The sequence below is a fragment of the Grampus griseus genome (genome assembly GCF_964374135.1).
Source record: "Grampus griseus genome assembly, chromosome: 7".
Taxonomy (NCBI): Eukaryota; Metazoa; Chordata; class Mammalia; order Artiodactyla; family Delphinidae; genus Grampus; species Grampus griseus.
In genome coordinates this window covers 38,684,990-38,711,392 of record NC_139001.1, presented here as the reverse complement: position 1 = coordinate 38,711,392, position 26,403 = coordinate 38,684,990, and the positions used below count along the sequence as shown (strand labels likewise).

The 26,403-nt window shown below is 40.1% G+C and overlaps 1 protein-coding gene across 2 annotated transcripts in view; it reads right to left on the bottom strand.

Moving 5' to 3' along the window:
* HECW2 (HECT, C2 and WW domain containing E3 ubiquitin protein ligase 2) overlaps nucleotides 1–26,403 on the bottom strand; it is a gene marked incomplete at both ends in the record, with an annotated part of 244,574 nt that overhangs the window by 96,892 nt on the left and 121,279 nt on the right. For both annotated transcript variants that reach the window (XM_082657673.1, XM_082657672.1), the window contains 4 exons: nucleotides 6,511–6,696; nucleotides 18,683–18,807; nucleotides 19,673–19,776; nucleotides 20,436–20,586. In XM_082657673.1, the coding sequence (XP_082513799.1) occupies nucleotides 6,511–6,696; nucleotides 18,683–18,807; nucleotides 19,673–19,776; nucleotides 20,436–20,586 (566 nt within the window). The remainder of the gene's footprint in view (nucleotides 1–6,510; nucleotides 6,697–18,682; nucleotides 18,808–19,672; nucleotides 19,777–20,435; nucleotides 20,587–26,403) is intronic.

Genomic DNA, 26,403 nt, shown 5'->3' with positions numbered 1-26,403 from the left:
CTTTCTTTTTTTTTTTTTTTTGCGGTACGCGGGCCTCTCACTGTTGTGGCCTCTCCTGTTGCAGAGCACAGGCTCCGGACGCACAGGCTCAGCGGCCATGGCTCACAGGCCCAGCCGCTCCGCGGCATGTGGGATCCTCCCAGACCGGGGCACGAGCCCGTGTCCCCTGCATCGGCAGGCGGACTCTCAACCACTGCGCCACCAGGGAAGCCCCGATACATATTTCTTGCATAAATATAAAAAGTTTGTATCAACAATGTAACTCAGATCCCAAAATACCCTTGATTTTCACAGTCCTGAGAGTGTACAAACATTTAAGAATTATGCAATAAGAAGTAAGAAGAAATTTTCTTTCTCTACTGGCCTACTTTCTTTGCTTATATGTTTTGTTTCAAATAAGGCAAGTCAAAATGTGTCCTGTATGTTAGTTGAAAATCCTAGACCTTAGGTACAACAAATATGTACACGTAGATATTGATCACAGTCTCATGAGGACTATCCTGCATAAAATAAAATGTGGGTTAATTCCCAAAATCAAAATGATTAAGGAAATCAAGTAATGGAACAAAATACTGATTAAAATATAGTGTGGAATTCTGAACAAGATACCTTTCCAAATGTAATTAAAAGTAGAAAGAAAAGCATTACATATTTGATGTCAAACCCAGTTTGGAACTGTATCATCTAATCTTTAAGACTGAAGAATCAAAGATCTATAAAATCTAGGAAGTAAAAAGGGAAACTTAGTCTTCCTCTAATTTAACCTATTAATTTTTTAAACAGCTTTACTGAGATATAACTCAGACACTATACAATTCCCCCATTTAAAGTATATAATCCACTGTTTTTAGTATATATACAGGATTGTGCAACTATCACCATAATATAATTTTAGAACATTCTCTTCTCCAAATGAAACCACATACCTATTAGCATTCACTCCCCATCCCATTTCCAACCCAAGGAAACCACGAATCTACTTTCTATCTCTATAGATTTGCATATTCTGGACATTTCATATAAATGGGATAGTATGTGATATTTTGTGACCAGTTTCTTTTACTCAGCAAATATTTTCAAGGTTTACCATACTGTATCAGTATTTCATTCCTTTGTATTGTTAAACAGTATTCCACTGGATGGATCTACCACATTCATTTATTCATTTATCAGTTGACGGACATTTGGGTTGTTTCTACCCTCTGGCTACTTTGAACAACGCTACTGTGAATAGTTGTGTACAAGTTTTTGTTTGGAAGCACATTTTCATTTCTCTTGGGTATATACCTAACTGTGGAATTGCTGGATCATGTGGCAACTCTTTGTATAAACATTTTTCCAAAGAAGATATACAAATGACCAATAAGCACATCAAACGATGATCAACCTATTCTATTCATTTGCAGAGATAAAGAAAGTCAGACCTAGGAAATTTAAATGATGTATCCCAAGTCAGTTAGATGGCTAGTGGCCAGTGAGGTCTAGACTAACCTTGCACAGGAAAATTATTACAGGATTTGGATACAGAAAGACATGGATCTGTATACAAGAGTTTACTTGCACACTTAACCTCTTTGAGCATTGGTTTCCTCATCTATAGCAAAACCTATTCCATAGGATTATTGTGAAAGTTAAATGAGCTAATATATTATCCTATCATAGAACCTGGCATCTAATTAGTCATCAATATATGTGAATTTCATTCCTTTCCATTATTCTATGCGTCCCTAGCATAAGGACTCTATGGTATTTGAGCATGAAGTCATGCATGTGTTTCTGGTGAGGTGTCCTCTAGTAAACTACCTATGATCTAATCAAAACCTGTATGTATGTATGTATGTATGACTCAGCCTTGAAGTATACCAGTAACCCCAGTACCTGGATAGGAACTCTTCTTCCTTGGAATGATAAAATATCTCTCATTTCCAAAGACAATCTCTCCCAATAGAGTGTAGCAGTTAAGAGTCATACTCCTAGAGTTAGAATCCTGAATTCCTCACTTACTTGCTAATACACACATTAGTTAACATCTCTAAATTTCAATAAAATGTAGATAATAATAATAATAATACCCACCTCATAAACTTCCATGAGGTCTAAATAAGATAATTCATGAAAAAGTACCTAGTACAGTGCCTGGCACATGGTATAAGCTTAATAAATGCAGGTATCATCATTAACACCATTGTCACTGTCATTATCATCATCATCCTCATCTTACCTAGTAAGGCCTGATATTCTGTTCTTACTCTTCAACTAATAGTCAATTAAAAAAAATACTTTACTTCTTTTATGTAAGTCAAGGACATTTTTCACTCTAGAACTCTCAAAAAAAAAAAAAAAAGCATATCAGTATAGACTCTTGTGAAATCTCACCCAATTTAAACTTTTGGCCTTAAGTAATTAGAAAAAAAAAGTCTCTTCCAAAACTGAAGACAGCTAAAGTGTGGTACAAGCATAATCACTACCTTGCTCAAACATGTAATACGAAAAATCCAAGACAACATATGCATTAAGAGAGGTCAAATCAGGCGAATCTTAGGAGCTACTTCTGGTGAGAGCACAGGAGGAGGGAGTAGCACTGAGGAGAGAGCCTGGAAGCTTCTTCATTTGTCCAAAGCAGACATCACTGAATAACCAGGAATCTACAGGTGACAAGTTTCATTCATTCATCGAACTTGTTTTGAGAATCTTCTATATGAATGGCACTGGGGTTGAAGGGGGTAATTAAACAATAAACAGAATAACTCTCAAGAAGGGGATCATCTGCTTTAGAAGATAAAATAAGTTAACAACTATACCATGAGACAGATGGGGATAGCTGTCATAAAACAGTGCAAGGGAGACTCTATGGGGAGTCGCTTATGCCTGGAGAGCCAAGAGCGACCCACCCAATATGCTGCCCTTCAGTGATGTGTCTAAAAGCCCCCACCCCCTCAACTATGGTAGGAGACGCTACCACAGGCTCCCAGAGCACCTTCACTGTAATTGCTAGAAGATATGCATTCACCCTCCTCACTGGTGAGAGGCAGGGTAAAAGCACAGACCCTGGAGCTGGATGTCTTGAGTCAAATCCAATTCTATCACGTACTAATTGTAGGACCTTGGTAAATTTGCCATGCTATGCTTCAGTTTCCTCTTCTAGAAAATATGGATAAAAGTAGCAGTTATGTACAAGGCTGCTGTGAGTAGGGAAGGAATTAATCTAAGTGCTTATAACATGGGTAGCACACAGCCAATGCTACATACTACATAATGCTACACTGTTGGCTTGTATCATTGTTATCACAGTGGCATGTACATAGTAGGCATTCAGAAGTGTGTTGAATGGCAAAGAAATGAAAACACAAAAGGAAGATGTTGCACTTGAGAAGACAACATGGGGCCAAATTTCATAAGCCTGAGCAGCTAAGTTTGACAACGTTCCTCTTAAGAACCATTTCTTTTCATGCAGGTGAGGATTTGGCCATCCTATTCCATGTCAATTCTAGAAATCAATCATCACTGAGGGGAAAAAAAAACCTCGTAGTATTTAACAGCTTTCGATGTTATATTAAATGGGGCAAAAAGTTTACTCCCTTTAAATGTTCTGGAGGTAAAGCTATTCATTAAAAAGGGGAGCTAAAATTTCTGGCTGGAAGAAAACCTATTAACTGCCTGGAGGATGGGAGCCATGACTTTTAAAGTACAATCAAAAGCAGCACAGCCAAATACAGACATGGCAAGAGCCTGTCCCAAATGTTCTTTTAAGCTATTTTAGTTCATTGGAGGCCAATCATTTATACAGGAAGGATAGGGGAGAAGCACAGGGAGATACACCTGCTTTCATTAAGGTACCCAGCTTAGCTAAAAATCTTATTAAAGTCCAAATGCACAAAGCAGAAGAATCAGGCTAAAGTGATAATCTTTCAGGCCTGTCTGATAATCCATTTTGTCCACAAGGCCAGGGGTCTTTCCACATCTTTCATGCCACACAGCATGCAAATGCAAAGCCACCAACAGACTGTGAGGTCAGCTCTCTACCAGCCCACATCCAGGGCTCTTTACAATGCTTACAACTTCAGGCTGAAACCCCAAATGAATCCAAACCCTCAGGGAATAAGATGGATGGTTATGTTACCCACACAGCCGAGATAATGTTTACCTCTGTTTAACTATCGAAACTTTATAAAAGCTATGAGACAGAATTTGTTCTTAAGAATACATTGTAACTCAAATAGTATCCTAAGTTTAACTTAAACTTTTCTCGAGGTTCAGGTGTTATTTATAAGAAGCTCTCTCCTGAAGCATGTCTGACAAGTTGTGACTGGCAAGAAAGGAACCTCCCCTTCCATGTCTGCATGATAAGTTCCCGATTCCCTTTAGCTAAGGATACAAAATGACGTAACAAGTTACGTCTCTATAAAGAGCAGAAATACATGCAGCATTATCTCAAGTTAAGTCTCTATATAGAGCAGAAATACATGCAGCATTATCTCAACTTGGGTTTCCCTGGAGCTATGGTTCTCTAATGAGTATAGCTCCTCATGACAGCAGGAAAAATATTGTCAGAGTTGAGGACAGAGCTGAATTCTTCGTCTGCTAATGCTCTTTTATATGCAGGTATAATACCATCTATATTTTCCAAAGTCCTTTCTTGGACCACCTGTGCCCTTCCATTTAGTTAGAATGTTTACAAACACTGGGCTCTCAGGCTGTTGACCCAGAATCAGCACCAGCAAAGTGACATCCTCCTCTGGAAGGAGACAGCACAGGAAGTGCCAAGGGTCCCTGCGTGCAGCTCCTAGTGTCCTGGAAAGACTTCCCTGCCATGCCCACCTGACTCTGATACAACGCCATTCTATCTGTGGTCCAGGGACCTAATCACAAATCCATTCTCTTTCATCTATTCTACTTCATGCTTGCCACTTCTAATCTCCTCTAGGCTGGGAATTAGAGGTTTACTAAAAAAAATTTACAGAAATCAAGTCAATAGTTTCAATGAAAGTCTGAGGGCTCCTCCCATGCAAAATACATACATGTACTTTGTAATATCTAATTTGACTGCTTATAAGTTCTTAGATAAGACTGCTGGAAGCTGAGTTCAGGATGAGTAAGATGCTACTGTGGTATTATTGCCAGAGGGTACTTTGGGGGAGAACGGCATTTATTGAGTACTTTCCACATTCCATTCACCTTGAATGCTCTTCCCTGATATGGTTTACTTCTCACTTCGTTCAAGTCTGTGTGCAGGTAGACCCTTATCTGTGAGGCCTTCCCCAGCCACCCTCTATAAAATAACCCTCCAATCCTGCCTTTCTCTAGACCTCATCTCCTGCTTTCTTTTAAATCATAGCTTTAATCAGCTCTTGGCATGCTCTGTATTTACCTATCTGTCCACTGCCCATCTCTTTCCATCAGAATGGCAGTTCCATGGAGTAGTTGGCTTAGCTGTTTTGCACAGGTACTCAATAAATATTTGTTGAATGAAAAAGTCAAGCATAGTTATTGTAAATATCTTGTCAATTTAATCCTCCCCACCCTACAAGTCACATATTTCAAGCCTTTTTATAGATAGGGAAATTGAGGTTGGTTACTCAATACTTGGAGAGCATGCTGTGGTGGTTAAGAGCATGGACCCTGGAAACAGACTGCCTGGATTACAGCCCAGCTCAGACACTGCTCACCTCTATGACACTGGGCAAGTCACTGAACCATTCTGGACCTGGGATCCTTTATATGTAAATAGCAATAATAATAACAGTACTGCCTTACAGAGTTGTTGAGAAGAGCTTAAACATATAAAGGGCTTAAACAGTTCATGGCTCACAGTAGGTGCTGAACGAGAGTTAATAAATAAAATCTTAGCTGAGAAACACCTTATAAGAATTACTAACTTTCTCATTCTGATTTCTTACTTATATAACAACCTCCTGATTACAAGCCAGCTTTCTGGTTCATCCGTCGAAGAAGGAAGTACGGATGTGGTTACCCGGCCTGTGTGAGAGTTACGTATTTCTCATCATAAATTCATCAATCTGTGAATCTTGTTTTAATGTGCTAACAAAACCAGGGTTCTGAATCAACAAGACTGAGGCCCAAACCCTGACGGTGTCACAGACACACCTTGCGCTGTTGCTTAGCAACCTCCTAGCCACTTTCTCCAAACAATGCCGCAACTTGTATTCAACTACTCACAGCACAAGCTGTATAGCTAGAAGAAGGAAGTGTTGTTGCCTAAGAAACCTCTTCTCTAATCAGTAGAAAATGGTGAGAGATTACAATTCAAAGAAAATCCAGGGGAAGTGAGTGTTTTGCCCAACAAGTGCCCTCACAGCCATCCACCGCATACACTACTTCAGAAGAGTGTAGCAATGGTTTATGGTATCAAACAACCTGCTTGTCCAGGTTTCCCTTGAACCAGGTCACGCAGGGCTTTTAGCCCTCACTTGAAAGGTAGGGCCCAGTGCCAAAGCCACAAGCAGCCCACAGTCACACGGAGGCTTCCCCATGGCAACTCCCGCAAGTTACCTTGCCCTGATGATCATGTTTCATTTCCCAGCCCCTCGGCAGCTCCAGTTGTTTGTTTGCAAACATGTTGAGGAATCCCACAAGGTCCCGGTTATGCTGGTAGCGTTCAAAGTGGTGGGTGTCCCGCCGGACTTTGGTGATCATGTGCTTCAAACACGTGTTGTTTGTAAACATGCGGTAGGCACTCTGGAGAGGATGGAAAAACAATGTTAATCTGCTTTGGGACATGCAAAAGTAACATATATACTCCCATGGGCATATTTAATCTTTGGAATAGTGTACAGGCTTCAATGTAACTCGAGACCCACACATGGAAACAGCAGATAAAGCAAAATAATTTTGATCAAAATAAAACAGACTACAGAAAATCAGGGAGTCTTCACTAATGATTCTAGTTTTCTAAGGAACGAGAATGCTGTCGAGTCTCATTCTATAGGTGATGTAAGATCCTAAAGTTGGTTTTAGGCAAAACCCACACAGTCGAAATCACACCATGCTGGAGGCAAACATGCCACCTCACAGTGAGCCCCAATACAGCCATTGTTTCCTCCGGCACAGGAACAGACCATCGGCTCTATGGGTGAGTGCCAATGAAGCAGCTGGCGTACATTTAGGAGCCAAGTTGTATGAAAAACTGCTTGGCCGTATATTTGAATATTAGAAGTACATGCAATGGGCTGAGTTGTTCTCACTGAGAGTCATATTTAACTGAGACCAGAGTAGACTGGAGTTTTTCATCTCACTCCTGCTTGGAGGCATAATCTCAGTAAATGGAATGGCAGGCAGAACTACCTGGACTGTATAACTCAGTATTTTTTTTTTCTTTCTCTCTCTTTTTCCTGTGTGTGTACACACACACACACACACACACACACACACACACACAGACAAATACACATATATATGGCTAAATTTACATGATTGAAATACACATTTAATAAAACTCCATTATACCAGCACATACAAAAAAGTGATTGTTTTGTAAAAGTATCTCATGATACTTAAAGAGGCCAAAAAAGGACCATGGGCTGTCTGCGTATGAGTCAGGCAACAAATATTCAATGCACAATACCATGTGCCAAGCAGTAGAAAAGGAATAACTGTATAGAGCTATTTCCTTAAGTCATCAGAAGAAACGTGATATTCATGAAATTGACCAACCGTGAATGATCTCTCTTGGAATGCTATTCTTCTCACGTAGATTCAAAGGGCTTTGGATTCCTCTTATCTTTAGTGTCCCAGGGACACCAGACTAAGTCTGGAGGCCTTCAGGCTTTACTTCATGGGTTCTGTTATTTATTTCCTTTTAGACAGACCAAGGCAAACCCAAAAGAAACCAGAATCCCTGGAAATCATTTCACTTTAATAAACATTTACTGTGCTGGTTATTGAGGATAAAAGATAAATGAGTATGAGGACAGTCAACAATGCTCCTGTCTTTCCAGGGTCCCTCAGGATGTGTCATGTCCAGGTCAAAGCATTTATTGCCGATGGGAGTCCCTCTAGAGCTTTCTTTTCTTTGGTACAGTGAGCACAGCAACCGGCCATGTTTGAAATGGTGGCTGTTTCCCAGTCTGGGTTCCTGGGTCTCTGAAGGACTACAGGGATCAGAGAACCCTGACAGCCCAATTTGGAATGAGAAACAAACCTTTGCTGGCTTAAGCCACTGAGATTTTTTGGTCACCGTTATTGATGTATAACCTAAACTACATAAAGTAACTTTTCTACCGTTATTCTGATTGATTCCCTGTCATTATATACTTTTTGCTTTGCATTAGAATATTTTTCCTCTATCAAAATGGAAGGAAGGGAGGAAGGAAGGGAGGGAGGGAGGGAGGGAGGAAGGGAGGGAAGGCCAGCCACATTAAACAGTCCTCAAATATTAGTGTACTAGTTCCTTAGTACACCTGAGTAGAAAATATTTTGAGGTCACATTTCAACCTGACAGTCTAAATGAGAGGAGGTTTGATGGCTGTGAGAAATTATGAGGTTCAGAGCACAGAGCACTACCAAAGCAGGCAGGCCCATGCAGGGGCTCTGGGCAATTAGAGAGCACGAGAGAAGAAGAAAATGATACCATGAAAGCAGAGAAGGAGACTAATAAAAGAAGTTGGAGGGTGTCAGAGACAAACGTTAGCTAAGTCACAGTTTAGCCTGTGGCTGACCCTTCCTTGGAGTCTTACGTCCAATCAGCAAGGCATCTGTTTTCTGCATTTGGCTCCATGGTGCTGATATATTTTCACAGAAGCCATTACAAGCATAGAGGCCAGAGACCACACTAGCTTCTGTGATGACGATGGTAACAAACGTTCAAGTCATACTCCCTAATAAGTCTCCTTGGGGACAAATTATTGCGGGATAATTCTGTCAGATAAATCATTTCATTAGCTGTCTTCTAAACAGGTGTATGTCCTGTCACCCTTCCTTCTCCTTCCGCCCATTAAAATAAGAGGCCACATCCTGATTCTTTATTTAGAGCACCAGAAATGCTCCTCACTCTGCTAAAGAAAAGCAGCAGAACTTCATTAGGGCAAGCAGTGGTGATTAGGTGAAGGAACCCACTCCAGCCTCAGGCACGAAGCAACTCCCTGGGGTTGGACAGCTCTTTAAGCACAGGAGTCTTAAGGCTGGTCTTATAATTAATTATGTCCTTTCATCTTCCTCTTCTCCACTCAATGAGACGTGTAATACAGTGCCAAGTTCAACTGCTCTTTGCAAAAAGCATCTACCAAAGTAAATTAAGTGTAAGGAAGATTTCTCTCATCACTAACCAGCAAACAACCTTTAGAACCACAGCTTTTTCAAGTCTGAATAATACGCACATGACTACTAGGGTCTATTTAAAACACATAAGGCAAATAGGAACATCCCTCTAGACTGCTACATGTCTATAAGAAACTACATACATACTTATTTACATGTATATGTTTATTTATCCATGTTTATATGTATGTATAACATTTATACAAGTCTATGCTTATATATACATCTGTTTATTCTATTTTTAAATATATATTTTATATGTTTATTCAATATGTATAGTATTGTTTTAAAATATATATTTTATATATGTAGATACATATATATGATCTGAAATATAAATATCCTTTCTGAGTAATTTTGTTCAGGAAAGATATTTATACTCCAGTTCATACAGAACTATGGTGAGGATTCTAGTCACAGCTCATGGACAGAGACAAAGAAAGTAATTTACTCTCTGCCTCAATTTGCTCAACTATAAGACAGGATAATAGCAACTGCCCTGATTTCTTCATAGGCATGTGGGATTGAAATCCAGTGGAACAAAGGATGTACAAGTGCTTTGAAGAGGTAAAAATCACTGTAAAAATATAGAGTGGAAGTAAGTACAAGAATATATAAGGGATTATACCTATCATAACTACATTCTAACAGACGAATTATAGTACTAAAACTGTTTTCTACTTTCAGTTGTTGAAGATCTTGGGGGAGCATCCCACTTTCTGTTAAGGGAAGAAGCGTCTCATAACCTCTCACTAATTATGTGCTAAGCCCTGTGCTAAACCCTGAGGATACAGAGATGAGCACAGCCTGATCACTCAAAGGGATAGAGAAGGAAAATTATAGGGGGAGGTGGGAGGAAGGGGTTCACTGGAGGCAGAAAGTAGAGCTTGGGAAACAGAGGCCACAGTAGCAGTGAAAATACTGAAACACATTGATAGAACTAGCAGAGCTAAGAATGAGAACAGTCCAAAGAGTTGAGAAATACTAAACAGGTGGGATTAGGTTGAAAGAGCTTCGTCTTCAGGCATCTTTATTCGCCCTCTGGGGTTCAGTGGGTCTAACTGGAAAGGGATCCTTTTCTGTGTTTGAGTTGTTGTTTTGTTTTGGTCTTATAGGGAAAATAGGCAGTAAAGGGATCTGACCTTCTACCTGAAACAAAAGTAGATTAGGAAAGGGCAAATGGACCTATTTCATAGCAGTCTCATTATAATGCACAGAACGATCTCACCTGGGAAGCTGCTGCATGTGGACTCACAAGCAGTAAGGCAAGTTGGCAACTGTTAACAGTAGACAGAGCCCCTTTAAATGAACCCTGAAGGGTGTAAAGTTTTCTTGTCCTTTGATGTGATTTAAAATGTCCATTTTGATCATCCCTTCTCTAATCCAAAACTCCCTTTCCCAATCCTCTTAGTTGTTTCTTGTCTTATCTCCCTAGTAAAGAAATAAACACTCCATGGTTGGATGAATGATCAACTGATTATGAACTGAATTTCTTTGTGGAATTTTGTTAAAATAACACTCCTTAGAGCTTGACATGTTTTGTTTGGTTAAGTGCTTGAGGTGTTAGAAGTGAAAAATATTGAGATGAGTGAAAAATACTGACATAAGCCGAGGGAACGTTATTGCCATTCGGCAACAGAATAAGAAAATTGTATGTGAACACTCAGCTCTTATCAATCAACCAACTTATCAATCAATTAATTGCAATCAATGCAAGTAATAATCAAACCTCTTTTCTTTTTTTGGCAGTTTTTTTTTTAAGTGTTATGGTGATCATATGCCCAGGATTACCTGGCCCAGTCTTGATTTACTATAAATCTGTTCTTTTCAGTAACACAGGTAAGTATTGATACATTACTGCTAAAGAAAATCTATCTTTCATATTCCAGAAATCCTTAATCAAGAACAGGTATTCTGATTTCATGCTTGGAAAATATCATCACTGCCTCCATAGCAAATGTATACAAAGGCTCACAAGGGAGCAGATATAAGCATCTGTATATATTATTCACTAAACAAAATTTATCATGAACAACATCAAGTAACATTGTTTCCATAAGATATATGCTGCGATATGGAAACAGTCTTGTCTTAAGCAGGTGTTTCACAATATTTTTAATCATAAGGGATTTTACATTTTTCTCATCTAGCTAAAGAGTAAAATGGAGGGAAAACTGAACTTATTGACAAAACTAAACTATCAACTCATCTACCTTGCAATAGCGGGAATTTCTGTCTTATAAGAATATATTTAAGTATTTTGGAGCAATATTTTTTCTTCATTAAGTAGTAAGGAGTGTATAAGATGGAATTAATGTATTTCTAGAGAGTTTATTAAAAGCCGAAGTAATAATTATTTGGCATGTATGTTGGAAACATTATTCAGTTGCATATAATGAAATGTATTTATGTATGACAATTATTAGACAAACACAGTCATACCAACTATAAAAGACATGACACTAATAATTAAATCTTGAATTATCAGGAGAAATGGTTTATCAAGACAATTTTGGAAGCAATATGATCACAACCAGAAGAGGGCAGTAGAATATATCTTAAAGCAACAACCACGCAAAAACAGAAAAAAAAAAAAATCCCAATATTTTATTCCTCAAGTTTTCCTTTAGAGTTATGACACCTATATATCTACTTAATTTTGTTCTTTTCAATAAATATGATTAGGTATACACCAAAAAACCATTAGAATAAATGAATTCAGCAAAGTTGTATGATACAAGATTAAAATACAGAAATCTGTTGCTTTTCTATACACTAATAATGAACTAACAGAAAAAGAAAGCAAAAAAAAAAAATCTGTTTAAAATCACATGAAAAAGAATAAAATACCTAAGAATAAACTTAACCAAGAAGGTGAAAGACTTATACTCTGAAAACTATGAAAGACTGATGAAGGAAACTGAAAATACATAGAAATGGAAAGATCTTCAGCATCCTTGGATTGGAAGAATTAATATTGTTAAAATGTCCACACTACCCAAAGCAGTCTACAGATTTAATGCAATCCCTATGAAATACCCATGACATTTTTCATAGAACTAGAACAAAAAACCCTAAAATTTATATGGAACCACAAAAGACCACGAATTGCCAAAGCAATCTTGAGAAAAAAGAACAAAGCTGGAGGTATCATGCTCCCTGACTTCAGACTATACACAAAGCTACAGTAATCAAAACAGACTGGTACTGGCACAAAAACAGACACACAGAGCAATGGAACAGAATAGAGAGCCCAGAAATAAACCCACACACCTTGGGTCAATTAATCTATGACAAAGGAGGCAAGAATATGCAATGGAGAAAAGACAGTCTCTTTAATAAGTGGTGCTGGGAAAACTTGACAGCTACATGTAAAAGAATGAGATTAGAACATTTCCTCATACCACATACAAAAATAAACTCAAAATGGATTAAAGACTTAAATGTAAGACTTGAAACCATAAAACTCCTAGAAGAGAACATAGGCAAAACACTCTTTCACATAAATCATGGTAATATATATTTTTTGGATCTGTCTCCTAAGGCAAAAGAAATAAAAGCAAAAATAAACAAATGGGACCTAATTAAGCTTAAAAACTTTTGCACAGCAAAGGAAACCATCAACAAAACAAAAGACAACCTACTAAATGGGACAAAATATTTACAAATAATATGACTAACAAGGGATTAATATCCAAAATATATAAACAGCTTATATAACTCAATATCAAAAAAACGAACAACCCAATTAAAAATTGGGAAGAAGACTCAAAAACATTTTTCCAAAGAATACATACAGATAGCTAACAGGCACAAGAAAGGATGCTCAACATCACTAATCATCAGAGAAATGCAAGTCAAAAGCACAATGAGATATTACCTCACACCTGTCAGAGTGGCTATCATCAAAAAGTCTACAAATAACAAATGTTGGTGAGGATGTGGAGAGAAGGGAACTGTTGTACTCTGTTGGTGGGAATGTAAATTGGTGCACCCACTATGGAAAATAGTATGCTGGTTCCTCAAAAAACTAAAAATAGAACTATCATTTGATCCAGCAATTCCACTCCTGGGTATATATCCGAAAAAAACCAAAAACATTACTTCGAAAAGATACATGCACCCCAATGTTCATAGCAGCATTGTTTACAATAGTCAAGATATGGAAGCAACCCAAGTGTCCATCAACAGATGAATAGTTAAAGAAGACACAATGGAATATTACTCAGCCATAATAAATAATGAAATTCTGCCATTTGCAACAATGTATATGGAACTAGGGAGTATTATGCTTACTGAAATAAGTCAGACAAAGAAAGACAAATACTGGATGTTATCACTTACATGTGAAATCAAAAAATAAAACAGGGCTTCCCTGGTGGCACAGTGGTTGGGAGTCCACCTGCCTATGCGGGGGGGGGCACAGGTTCGTGCCCAGGTCCACGTGCCGCAGAGCGGCTGGGACCGTGGGCCATGGCCGCTGGGCCTGCGCGTCTGGAGCCTGTGCTCCGCAGCAGGAGGGGCTGCGGCGGTGAGAGGCCCGCGTACCGCAAAAAAAAAAAAAAAAAAACCCAAATATATATAACAAAACAGAAACAGACTCACAGATATAGAAAACAAACTAGTGGTTACCAGTGGGGAGAAGGGAGGGGGAGGGGCAAGATAGGAATAGGATATTAAGAGATACAAACCACTATGTATAAAATAGATAACCAACAAGGATATATTACACAGCACAGGGAAATAGCCATTATTTTGTACTAACTTGAAATGGAGTATAATCTATAAAAATATTGAATCACTATGCTGTACCCCTGAATCTAATGTAATGTTGTAAACCAACTATACTTCAACAAAAAGAAATCACAAATCGCACACCGTAAAAAGATGGTAGCTTGAAATTGGCCACAGTGGGAATATCAACACTGAAGAAATCGGTAAATGCAAATCAGGCCTTGATATTGTTTTATGGGCTGTCTAGACTAAGAGTGAGTAAACTATAGACTCATGGGCTGACTGGCTGTGTTTGCTAACCAAGTTTTATTGGAATACAACCACATCCATTCATTTACATGTTGTCCTTGGCCCAAACGCTGAAAATATTTACACTCTGGCCCTTTCCAGAAAAAGCCTACTGACCTTTTCTAAATAATAAGTTCTAGACTTAAGAAATTGGTGAAGAAAATAAAATGCTAATAATACAGATTAAAGTTCAAATTGTGCCATTACATTGCAAATAGCGCATGCACGTGCACACACACACAATGAAGAAAAATAAGTCCAATATTCAAACACTATTATCTAGCAAAACAAAGAAGGTGCTAGCCTCACTGACAAAAGAGTGTGAAGAATGTCAGCTCTCCCTCCAAGATATGTGCCATATTCATCCACCTGTCACCATCTCCACTGCTGCTGCACTAGTCCAAGTCCCTTCCATGTCTCACCACAGCGCCTTTTCACTCGTTTCCCTGATGCCAATCTTGCCTTTTAAAACCCAGTCTCAACACAGTAGGTAGAAGAAACTTTAAAAACATCAAAACTACACCCCCACAGGAACCCCTTTTAGAATAAAGCCCATTTAGAATGAAGCCCAAACTCCTTGCCAGATCACACAAGCCCTACATTTTGAAGCCCTGCTCACCTCTCTGACCGTACTATGTACCACATCAAACTCATTCCTGTCCTCAAGCCTTTGCTCTTCCTTGGCAAGCAAAGTTCTTCTCCAAGACCTTTGCCTTTCTGGCTTCTTGACATTGTACAACAGCTTGAATATGACTCCTTGGAGAGGCCTTGCCATCCACCTGACCTAAACCAGCATCTGCAGTACCTTGGCCCCAAGTCACCCTAGCCCAGTCACCTGTACTGTTTCAGTTGCCTCACGACACATTTTACTGTCTGCATTATCTTTTCTTGTTCACTAGTTGATCTTTATTCCACTGTATCCTGAGAGTCTCGAATGTACTAGGCAAATCATAGGCATTTAATAATTATTGGTTGAATGAATGCATGAACAAATGAACAAAGGAAAACTCATGTTACCTGACCTCAAGTCCAAAGCTTTTCCCACCACAGCATGACACTTTCTGTTTTAGACTGACAACTCTGAATGTTATCCCATTTTTCCTTGTATGAAAGTCTACGATCTCCTAGAATTGTCACATACACGAGTTTAGGTTCCTGTAATCTGGCTTCTGCTTACCTTTCCAGGCTCAGATCTGACTTTCACTAGTGTCCCATGGTCTCCGCACACCAGCAACACCAAACTGCTGTACTAGTAATTCGGTTTCAGTACTTCTATAGTAATTACTAAGACAGCCCTGCAACTTCATGGATCTCCTGTTTTGTAAATGCTGCTCCTTCTACCTAGAGAGCTCTGGCCCATCTAGGGCAAGTTCCTATTCAATCTCTAAAACCTATCAGTCTTTGAAACCTACTCAGTCTTTAAAACCTATCCCAAACGCCAACCCAGCCATGGCTCCTCCCATATGCCTTCTCCCCAGAGTTAATCACACACCCCAGCAGGATATCTTCTACAACCTTCCATCACCGCACTTACAACTCTGCTCACTGCATTGGAATGTGTTTTCAAGTCTGGGGCTCCAGAGCCCACAGTTGCTGTCAATTTTGTATCTCTAGGACTTAGTGCCTGGCATACAGTAGGGAATAAACAACTGTTGCTACACTGAATACCTCTTGCATGAAATCTGAGAACAGCCTTCTCCCAAGTCCTCTCTCTTCCAAGATAAACCCATAAACCATGAGATAATGATCAGTATGCTAACTGATCAATAAATACGTGCATACTAATAGCCTCGCCAACAGCTCCTGGTGACTGGACTATGCTGACTGCTACTTTTCCCAACAGTCTATTTTTCCTAAGGCATATAATCTGTCCGGTTAAATTCAAAATGTTCTTACATTCCCTTAACAAGCCTCTCAAGAGTCCTCTTCTTCAGTTTCTGTTCTATTTACCCACCAAAGCCTGCCAGCTCTCTGCCTGTGATTCTCTCATGCTGGATCCTTCCTCGTTATTTCCTCACCTCCTAGTCTAGGCTCTTATCAGCTCCAGCCACGACGAATGGGTTATATACAGCTGGATGTCTGTGGCCAGGGTCTCCCCCGGCCCCCATTCTAAAGCGCTCCAGGTGCAGCTAAGACAACCTTCCCCTAATTAAAACCTCCAGGAAGCCGCTCCCTCAGCCCTCAGAGACTTGCGGGACAGGGCCTGCCTTGCTCGCCCTGTTACCCTCAGCACCTTGCAGAAACACGAAGCTCCTTCTCGATGCCTCCACACCTCGTCCAGTTTCGAGCTGTTTACTTGCGCCTTAGCTGACCCAGCAAGATGAACTCCTGTGTCAGACCAAAGCCCTACAGGTGTTTCTCGTTTGTTCTTTTTCCCATCCCTAACAGCCAGTTTTTCACCAAGTCATGTCGACTCTACCTTCAAAATAGCCCTTGAGCCCGTGCACTTCTCTCCATCTCCACGCCAACACCAGTATTCCAGCCATCGCTGCCTTTCCCTTGGACCGTGAAGATCCTCCGTTCTCATCACCCTGCTTCCACCCTTGCCTTTCTACGCTCTCCAAATCCAAGCATGTCACACTCTAAGTGCATGATGGCTTCCCGCTGCTCAGAATAGAATCTAAATCCCCTGCCATGTCCCATAGGCAGACCTATGATCTGGATCTCACTGACTTTCCAACGTAGTATCACACTACCCCCTTTTCTATCACTACACAGCAGCCCCTCTGCCCTCTTCTGAGCCCTGGGGCCCCTGCACTTCCTGTTTCAACTGCTTGAAATGAGCTTCCCCTGGCTTTTCCCATGGTTGATGATTTCTCATCTTTCAACTTCCAACTCAAAAATTATTTCTTCAGAGAGGTATTCTAGAACCATCTTTCTAAGGTAGCCTTCATTCTCTGCCCATTCTAGGATAAGAACTTGATCTTATTGCCCACTGTGTCTGCAGCACCTACCATAATTTCTAGCATCAACCGTGTTTTAAGTAATATTTATTGGATGATTAAAATAACTCACTATGCATATAGGACATGTTTTTCACTTCTGTCTTTGCTCATGCATACGCTCCACCTAAAAGGCCCTCCTACTCCTTTCTTTTTTAACCAGCCAGTGTCTGTTATTTATTCTGTGAGACAATTTAAGATTTACATCACAAAGAAATGCTTTCTAACCAACTTTCCTATCACACTCTAATTTTTTTCTTCAGACACACATGCACGCGTGCGCCAAAACACAAGTTTTGGCTTAAACTATATAATATTTTCAAACACTTCTCCTTCCTTCTAGAAATGTCTGAGATAAATATCACGCTCAGGACCAGAGAACAGGTATGTAACATTTTCCACTGTCACCCCATGGACTTCATATACCCTGGTGCCTCCAGGAGGCTAACACTTCCTGAGTAAAATTAAAACCTCCCATTCCAGATGGTAATTCCAAAATAAATGTGGGAAAGGGGCACATGAATAGAGCTGGAGAAACTGATTGTCATGAGGACTTAATGGGGTGGGGATTGGAAGCTAGCAAGGGGTTTCTTGGTTAAGGAACCAAGATCAGGAAAGGGGTAGAATTTTTGTTAAAAGTCAAGACGGGGGGAAATGAAAGAAAACAAGTGAAGGAGACAGTCAAAATGATTTCTCTCTATTTAAACAATGATTAAAAGGCTGACGTTTTTTATAACCTTCTGGTTAACAAAAGGTTGATTCTTTTAGCTGATGCTAACATGTTTAGGCCTCTGGCAAAATTACAGAGGGAGGGCTTCTAAAGAATAGCCATATTAGTAAAAGGAGGGAAATTTAAATCCACTTCATCCTAAACACATCACCATTACCCCTCCTCCCACTAGCCCCCCCCCCAAAAATCCTGATCTCCCATACAAACCTCATGTATCTTTAAAAAATTCCTCTATTTATGGATTTATTTTTTCAGATTACAGCAATGTATACATTTTATATTCATTCTTTCTTTTGGAGAGCCCGTACCAGTATCTCAAAGCTCAATCTGACCAACGCCTGTTGTCAACTCTCAGATATTTGGTTATACTTGTGCACGCAAAACAAGGTGGTCATTAAGAGCACAGACCCTGGAGTCAGCATCTCTGGGATTTTAACCCCACCTATCACACTTAGTAGCTGTATAACCTTGAGCATGTTATTTAAGCTCTCTGTGCCTCAGTTTCTTCATCTGGAAAAATAGAAGTTTTATCTAACTCGTAGGTTTGTTTGGGCTAAATGGGTTAAGCCACGGGTAGTGCTTAACACTGAGCATGGAACACATGTGGTGCTCGGTAAACTTAGCTATTTTCATTCTTACTGTTATGACGTAAACAAGGATAATTTCCTCTGGCCTGGTGCTCTTTCCCTCACATCCTCTCGGATTTGATACTCACAGGGTTAGAATGCAGCACAGTGAAGAACTCTGGGCTGATGAGGAACTTCACGGGGGGAGACTGTAACAGCAACGTGAGCCTGGATCTGGAGGTAGAGTGGGGCGGGACGTTCTCCCGTCGGAAATCTAGACGGGGCAGACCACAGAGGCTTTCAGGGAGGTCTCTGCACGTGCTGGAAACATCTACTCACTTCCGTCTATATTTTAAAACAACACCTATATCATTTGTTATTATTTTAATCCCCCAAACACTTTTTTACTTCTCTGTAAATCATGCATAAAACCCAATTGCTCTCCATCACATTAAAATGGAACTCAATAATATTTCTAGTCACTATTAACATTTTTTAAAATAAATTTATTTATTTTTGGCTGCTTTGGGTTTTTGTTGCTGCAGGCTTTCTCTAGTTGTGGCGAGCAGGGGCTACTCTTTGTCGCAGTGCACAGGCTTCTCATTGCAGTGGCTTCTCTTGTTGTGGAGCACTGACTCTAGATGCACGGGCTTCAGTAGTTGTGGCACGTGGATTCAGTAGTTGTGGCTCGCGGGCTCTAGAGTGCAGGCTCAGTAGGTATGGCGCACAGGCCTAGTTGCTCTGTGGCATGTGGGATCTTCCCGGACCAGGGCTTGAACCTGTGTCCCCTGCATTGGCTGGCGGATTCTTAACCACTGCGCCAACAGGCAAGTCCCCACTATTAACATTTTAATGCATCCTTAGATTTTGTAAGTAATCAGATTCCATCTTTTTCTACTAACCCACAGATCCAGAGATTAAAGTAATTTATATCCTGTTTGGTTTTGTTCTTTTCTTAGTACTAATAAAAAGTCAAGGGTTAGAAGAGGTGTCTGGTGAATTGGACTTTTTGAGTTGAATTACCTGGTCTTCATGAAGATCAAAAGTCCTTTTAAAGAAAGCTTCATTTCTTGGAAATCCTTACTTACTTGTTTTCTATTTTTGCGAGATTACAAAACAAACCAACCAAAGGCTCTTACCTGCACTGGCTTGGTGAAAGTCGGCTTCCTCCCCTGCCACATCAATCGCATTGGTGTTTTCCTCAGGCCTCTCGTTTGTCATGGTTCTGCGGATACTCTGGTATCTAAAATCAGAAGCCTAGAGTTACAACACAGCAGCCTCTAAAACACAGGGCTCAACTGCTCCCCCAGAGCCCAGAAGTTTTCACCATCTTCCCAGCCTTGACCATTTCCTCCCCAAACCTCTATCCTCTGACCTTCTGGGCCATCTGTTAAGTAAATCCATCGGATTTAATTTCTTCTGTCCATAGTCTGTGGAACATTTTCTTAACAAATTAATAAAAATTTAAAAAAACATTGTGGCCTTTAACCAAAGGAAACTAAATTCCTATATTGTTAAAGAACAACTTTTGTTCCATAGCAATTAGTTTTGGGAAAAGAAGGACAGATTTTTAAAAGCTTAGGTAACGAATAAAGATGCATTATGAACGAAGATTCTAGATATTTAAAAAGCTATCTGGCTTCAAATGACAAGTGTATATGCGCTGTTTTACTAAAAATCAGTGCCTTGGGTTGACTAAAGGGGTCATCTCATTACTTATTTCCTCTCTATTTTCTAAGCAAGCTGTGGATGTGTGCGCTTATTAATTTTTAACCAAGAGACATTCAATGAAGTCTATGAATCAAGAGAAGTGACAGGACCCCCAGAGATGAAAGAGGCAACCGTGTTTTCCATTTTGCACTGTGTAAAAATGAGCCCAACCACAAAACTGCCCATCCTCACCGCCGGTTCAGCTGCTCCATCTGCTGTATGGAGTTGGACCTCTGCAGCACCTGCGGGGCAGGGGGAGCTGTGGGCCGCTGCCAAGTCGTGGTTCTGTTTACGTGATCCACGTAGAAGATCCTGCCATGGCTGTCAATGCGTGCCTCCCAGTCTAAACAGCAGTAGTGCACAGAGAGGGATTAGGAGGGGCAGCTGAAGCCATTAACGTGGTTCATCAAGCAGCACGTGTTTTCTCCCTGACATGCTATACTTTGGGGCTAATAACGTATACCTGGGTGCATAATCCAGCACTTCCCCCCAGTCCACTCCAGAATGTTTGACCAGTTAGTAAAACAGCTCCTGTGTGCATAACCAACACCTTAAAGAATCCCTGAATGTAGGGGATCCTCCCAGATCCACCCACAATGCTCATCCTTCACGTATGAGCAACTTTAAAAATTACTAGTTGGTATCATACTACTTTCGATATTCACATCAAAATTGGTACTGATGTTTATTTTCACCCAAACTTGATTTCTTCTGTTTTTTTTCCAACCTAGATGACAGGCTCACAGCTGGAAATTCCTACGTGTATATTTACACACAATTTTAGTAGATGTAGTCTTCGGAAGAAGGTAGTGCTAGCCTAGTCATCAAACAGTATCATTATCTACAAACTTCCATTTACACTTTCCCAAAGAGGAATACATTTTCAGAGCAAGGTTAATGACTTGTCTCCAACCTTAAATAAATACAATGTTTTAAAAGATTATTTACTTTTATGTTTAAGCAAGCTCGTTAAATGTGTTAGTCTTTGTAAACAAATATGTAAGAGCATGTTCAGTAAAAACAGCAAGCACAGTAGTCTTCAGGGCCAGCCATCCCACCTCTGTGAATTCTCTAAAAGGCCATTCCCCTACAAAAATAAGCAGAGCGTGAGCTGATCTTTACAAAAGGCAACAATTTTTAAATTGATTGCAATTGGGAAGGGTAATTTATATTAATTTATATAGGAACATATGAAAACAGCAGAGATCTATTCTTTAACCAGGAAAGTGCTTTATACATTGCTATTTCTAGGACAAATATGTTTTGAAATTAATAAGCACCTTTCTCTTGAGCAGCTCTGTTAATTTCAAAACTCTCCATGTGATCACACAGCTTATCAGCAGACGCCGTGGGTCTCATCCTAGAGACCAGGACGAAAGCATGTTTGCTCCTGACCAGCTATGGCATCTACTCTGGAGGTGAACGGAACAAGTATTCCAACTAAGTCCTTAGGATTGCAAAAACCTGCAAGGTAGATCCCAGCCAGCACCGGAAGACCCCTGAAGACTGCCTCAGCTGGGAGTGGAAGGATATCTTTTTGTTGATTTCAGCCGATCATAATTTATGACACGTGGCAAGGGAAAGAAAAATTTTCTGTGAGGAAAAGCACCACACAGACAACAAACAACTCCATGTCACTCATGCTCCAGGGTAACGCGGACTCACAATGAAGCAGGCTGCCAAGAATGAATTACTTGGGCACAGCTACAATCCCACCAGTAGGACATTTCCAAAAGGCCTCCTGCTCAGCCTGCCATATGCTGACAAACAGTGAGCACATAAAGGCATTTTCAGGAACCATCTTCTAAAACCTTTGATCCATTCCATTGTTTGGCTCTGCTCCTCGCACACTTTCCCATCTCAAAGATTCTGAGAACAAGTATTCCCACTGCATTCCTCTCTCATTAGAGCCAGGGTAATTCAAGCACATACTATATGTCAGATCAAATGCACATGGAAACAAATGACCATTCCTTCCCCCCCAAGAATGTTTACAGAAGCTTCCAATTTTTTAAAAATATGTAGGATAGGTCAATTAGGGATAAAAACAGAAAAGAAACCAACTAAAGGAAGCAGAGAGAGAGATTCTGCCAAGCTCCCAAGATAAGGTTGTCACTACAACTTGGCTCTAAGTATTCTGGCAGTTACAGCAGAAGAGAAAACACACTGCTGCATACTTTCCATTCTCTGACAAAAGAATATTAGAAAAGTATCTTCAAAGATGGAACTTTTTCCTTGAATAAACTATACAAGAATTTACCCCAAGAAATGTGACCTGTATGCGGGCCACATGGGTAGGAAAATGGAGGAGGGGGTATCTCCAAATATATTCACCACTGTGCCTTGCACATAGCATGTAATGAATGAATAAATAATTTAAATAACGTAAAGCTATTAAAAAATGATTCTTCTTATGGTTACCGGGGGGTCGGGGGGAGGGATAAACTGGAAGATTGGGATTGACATCAACACACTACTATATATAAAATAGATAACTAATAAGGACCTACTGTATAGCACAGGGAACCCTACTCAATACTCTGTAATGGGAAGAGAACCTAAAAAGAGTAGATATATGTATATATATAACTGATTCACTTTGCTGTACACCTAAAACTAACCCAACATTGTAAATCAACTATACTCCAATAAAAATTTTAAAAAATGATCTTGTATTCACTTTCCACAAAGGCCAGGAATAACCTTCATTTGTATCTCAATAAAGACATTTCTATGCAATGGGAAAAACAAGGTCCAAAAATTTGCTTTCTAAGAATATGGGATGTTGGATGCACATTAAGACTCTCCCTATCAAATATCATATCTTTAAATTGAGGTTGTTACTTAAGTCCCCATAAAGAGAAATGCTATACTGCTGGTTTCAAGTGGACACTCGGCATTGAACTGGGAAAGACTGTTATGCTATTGGCTTATTCGTGAACTACATATCTACTCTTACCCAAGCGGTCAATACCCTTCCATCCAGGCAAGACAGCAGAGGTGCCCGTAGGAAGGTCAGTCCTCTATCATTATCTATCATTATCTATTCGTGGGGGTGGGGGTATGGTTGCTTTAATAGCTTGTAAGTATTTACATGAGGCCTGGTTTGTTCTTGGTTAAGAAAGCATATGAGAACACATGGCCTGGTATCAGTTTCTTTCACAAACAATGCTAAGATCACACAGGCAGGGTTAGAAGACTAGGATCTTGGCATTTACTTCCCTGTCTTGCCACACTGTAAACTGGGGTACATAATCAGTGTGCAGCGAGACTGACAGCAATGTGTTGGGTGTGTGTGTGTGTGTGTGTGTGTGTGTGTGTGTGTGTGTGTAATGCATTTGTGTGTGTGTAATGCACTAGATTAGCAAGTAGAAGGCCTGTATCTGGCCATGGCTTTGTCATACCTTTGCTACATGACCTTCAACAAATTACTACATCTCTATGGCCCACAGTTTCTTTACCTAAAAAATTAGAAGACAGAGGTAAACATTGCTAAGGTCCCTTTCAGTTCTAAAATAACATGAATCTGCAATGACACCCATTTTATCACATTAGGTTCAGGAAGGTCCTAGCAACATCTTACGTCTAGGCCAGAATTTCCAAAATAGATTCTAAGTTAATTAAGCCTTTGGGGCCAGGGGCTTTGGGGTCCTGAGGAGTAGGGCTGCTGAACCACCTGCCAACCCCACTTTAAACACTGCAGCTCCAACATTATCTGTTGTGCATATTAGTCTTGCACATAAGATTTCACTTCCATAAAGAGCTTCACAGCAATAATAAAGTTTGAAAACTATTACCTAGAGAATGTTTCTCAAGGTGTGGGATTCTGACAGTATGTGTCAGAATCATTGTGAGGACCAATAAAAATGCAGATGCCTAGGACACACCCCAGGTCTTCAAAATCAGACTATCTGAAGCCAGGACTCAGTTATCTACATTGTTAACAAACTTCCCAGGTGATTCCTAGACACACTAAAATTTGAGGAACACTGACGTAAATTAACAAGAACTTAAGACAGCAGCTAACTTACTGGACAAACCCATGGAGCTAATGCTGGATTTCTTAGAAGTCATGAAGTGCGGGCTCACAAGAAACTAAATTTCAGCCTAAATACCCCAAACTGAAATCCAGGAGCAAGTGTACACTTAAGACACCCTGAGATTCAAATATAATAGCCCCCTTTAAATAGCTGGATATTAAGGGTAAGTCAGAGAGTTAGCACGAAAATCTATGCCAAGCCACTGTCACAGCATTAATTCCAGATGCAGGGAGGTAGAGCTGGGCAGGTCTTAGATATTTTCAACTTTTAGAATCAATATATGTAGGCAGGGGGCAGGGGTCATCACTATGGCCCCTCTTCATCTCATCACTCTTCTTTCTCGCTCCTCTCAAACTAGACCTTGGTCTCCACTAGGCCACCCAGGTGATTAGATGAAGACGTGAACACATCTCAGTGAGTGCTGAGACTGGGAAGAAGGTCAATGTCTAGACAGGATGAATCACATATCAGGGGAAGCCAGCACTGGAGTGTCTACTACGGAACTCAAAGCGGTGAGAGGACTAAGAGTAGGGAACTGACCTGGTTGTAACTGGATTAAGGAAAACGAAGTACCTGAATATTGTGAAGTAAGTTTATAAACCCACTGTAAAAATTATAATAACCGTGGTATCCTCACCAAAATGGTGAGATGATGAAGTCACAATAAACTAAGGGTACTTTTAAGGAAAAAAAGCTTTGTAATAGATGCCAGAAATCAGTGTTTAATGGATTATTTTTTCCTTATTTAAACACTCAAAGAAGTATGATCCATTTGTATAAAGTACGAAAGAAAGTTAAACTTGTCTGTGCTCTGGGGAGTCAGGACAGTAGGTCCCCTTGCTCTTCAGGAGTGGGGGTTGGAGACTGGTAGCGGGGCACAAGTGGCCTCCCAGGGACCACAGATGTGGTGCTGATTGCCTGGGTGGGCACAGTTTGGGAGAATTCAGCAGGCTGAATGTGCTCTTTTCTACATGTACATTATATTTGAATAAAAAGTTTAAAAAATCTCAAATAGCTGCATAATTTGGACCTTAATATTCGATTTTTAAGGAAGTAGCTTTTTAGATTAAAAGTGTGAATTTTTTCTCCAAACTAACTTTTAGGTTCTAGAGAATAAGAGCCCCTAGCTTTAAACAGAGTAGAAATTCTATAAGATTAATTGTATTTTTCAGATTCATTACCTTCTTTTAAACCTTCTAGAGAATAAGGTTCTAGAGAATAAGAGCCCCTAGCTTTAAACAGAGTAGAAATTCTATAAGATTAATTGTATTTTTCAGATTCATTACCTTCTTTTAAACCTTCATTTCAAAGGATGCTTTAATAACAAAAGTGCACAACCAAAAGTGCACAAAATGATAAACATCGCCCTGTGTTTTTCCAGAGCTACTCATTTGAACCCACCACATAAATAATACACGAGTCCTAAAAATATGGCAATAAGCCTGGGATCCTATAAGAGTCCACTGTGGACTGTTCATCCGGAATCTATTCCTATTCCTACCCTTTTGGGAGAAAAACACCTTTCAACAGTTTCCTGTTGTCTCCAGTAAGCAATGGGTTAAGTCACAATTACACTGGAGCCAAGTACAGTAATGGGTTAAGTCACAATTACACTGGAGCCAAAAAAGAAAAAACTAAAATAGTTTTTCAGAAGGGGCTGAGCTGGCCATTTTTTCCCACTTATCCTAATGCTAAAAAGACCAAGATTCATTATGCTGATGACATTTTAGTGGGCTTCAGCCCTGAACAACCTCCAGCTGCCAGCCTATGAATCACCTCAGAAGAAGATACAGCAGGTTCTTAAGGCACTCAGTGCATATTCAAGTTCAAGCTGCCTCCCTGGAAGGCTCTCAATAGTGCCATGCCACCTTTAAGAACCAGAGCTTTCTTATTTTTGTATGGCTCATCAGAATGTCTCTCAACCAGTGGTTGAGGTTACACAGCCCACAAGGTCACAGCGCAGGGGGTCCATGGCCTAACGCAAGAGTAAGAGTTTGAGAACCAATCGATCAATCATCATTACAGCTGAGTGGTCTCTGTCCAACATCTGTTCCCTGGTCCTGAGATAGGAGGAATAAGGCTGGAAGAAGCAAACAAACAAGAAAACCTGCTTTACATAA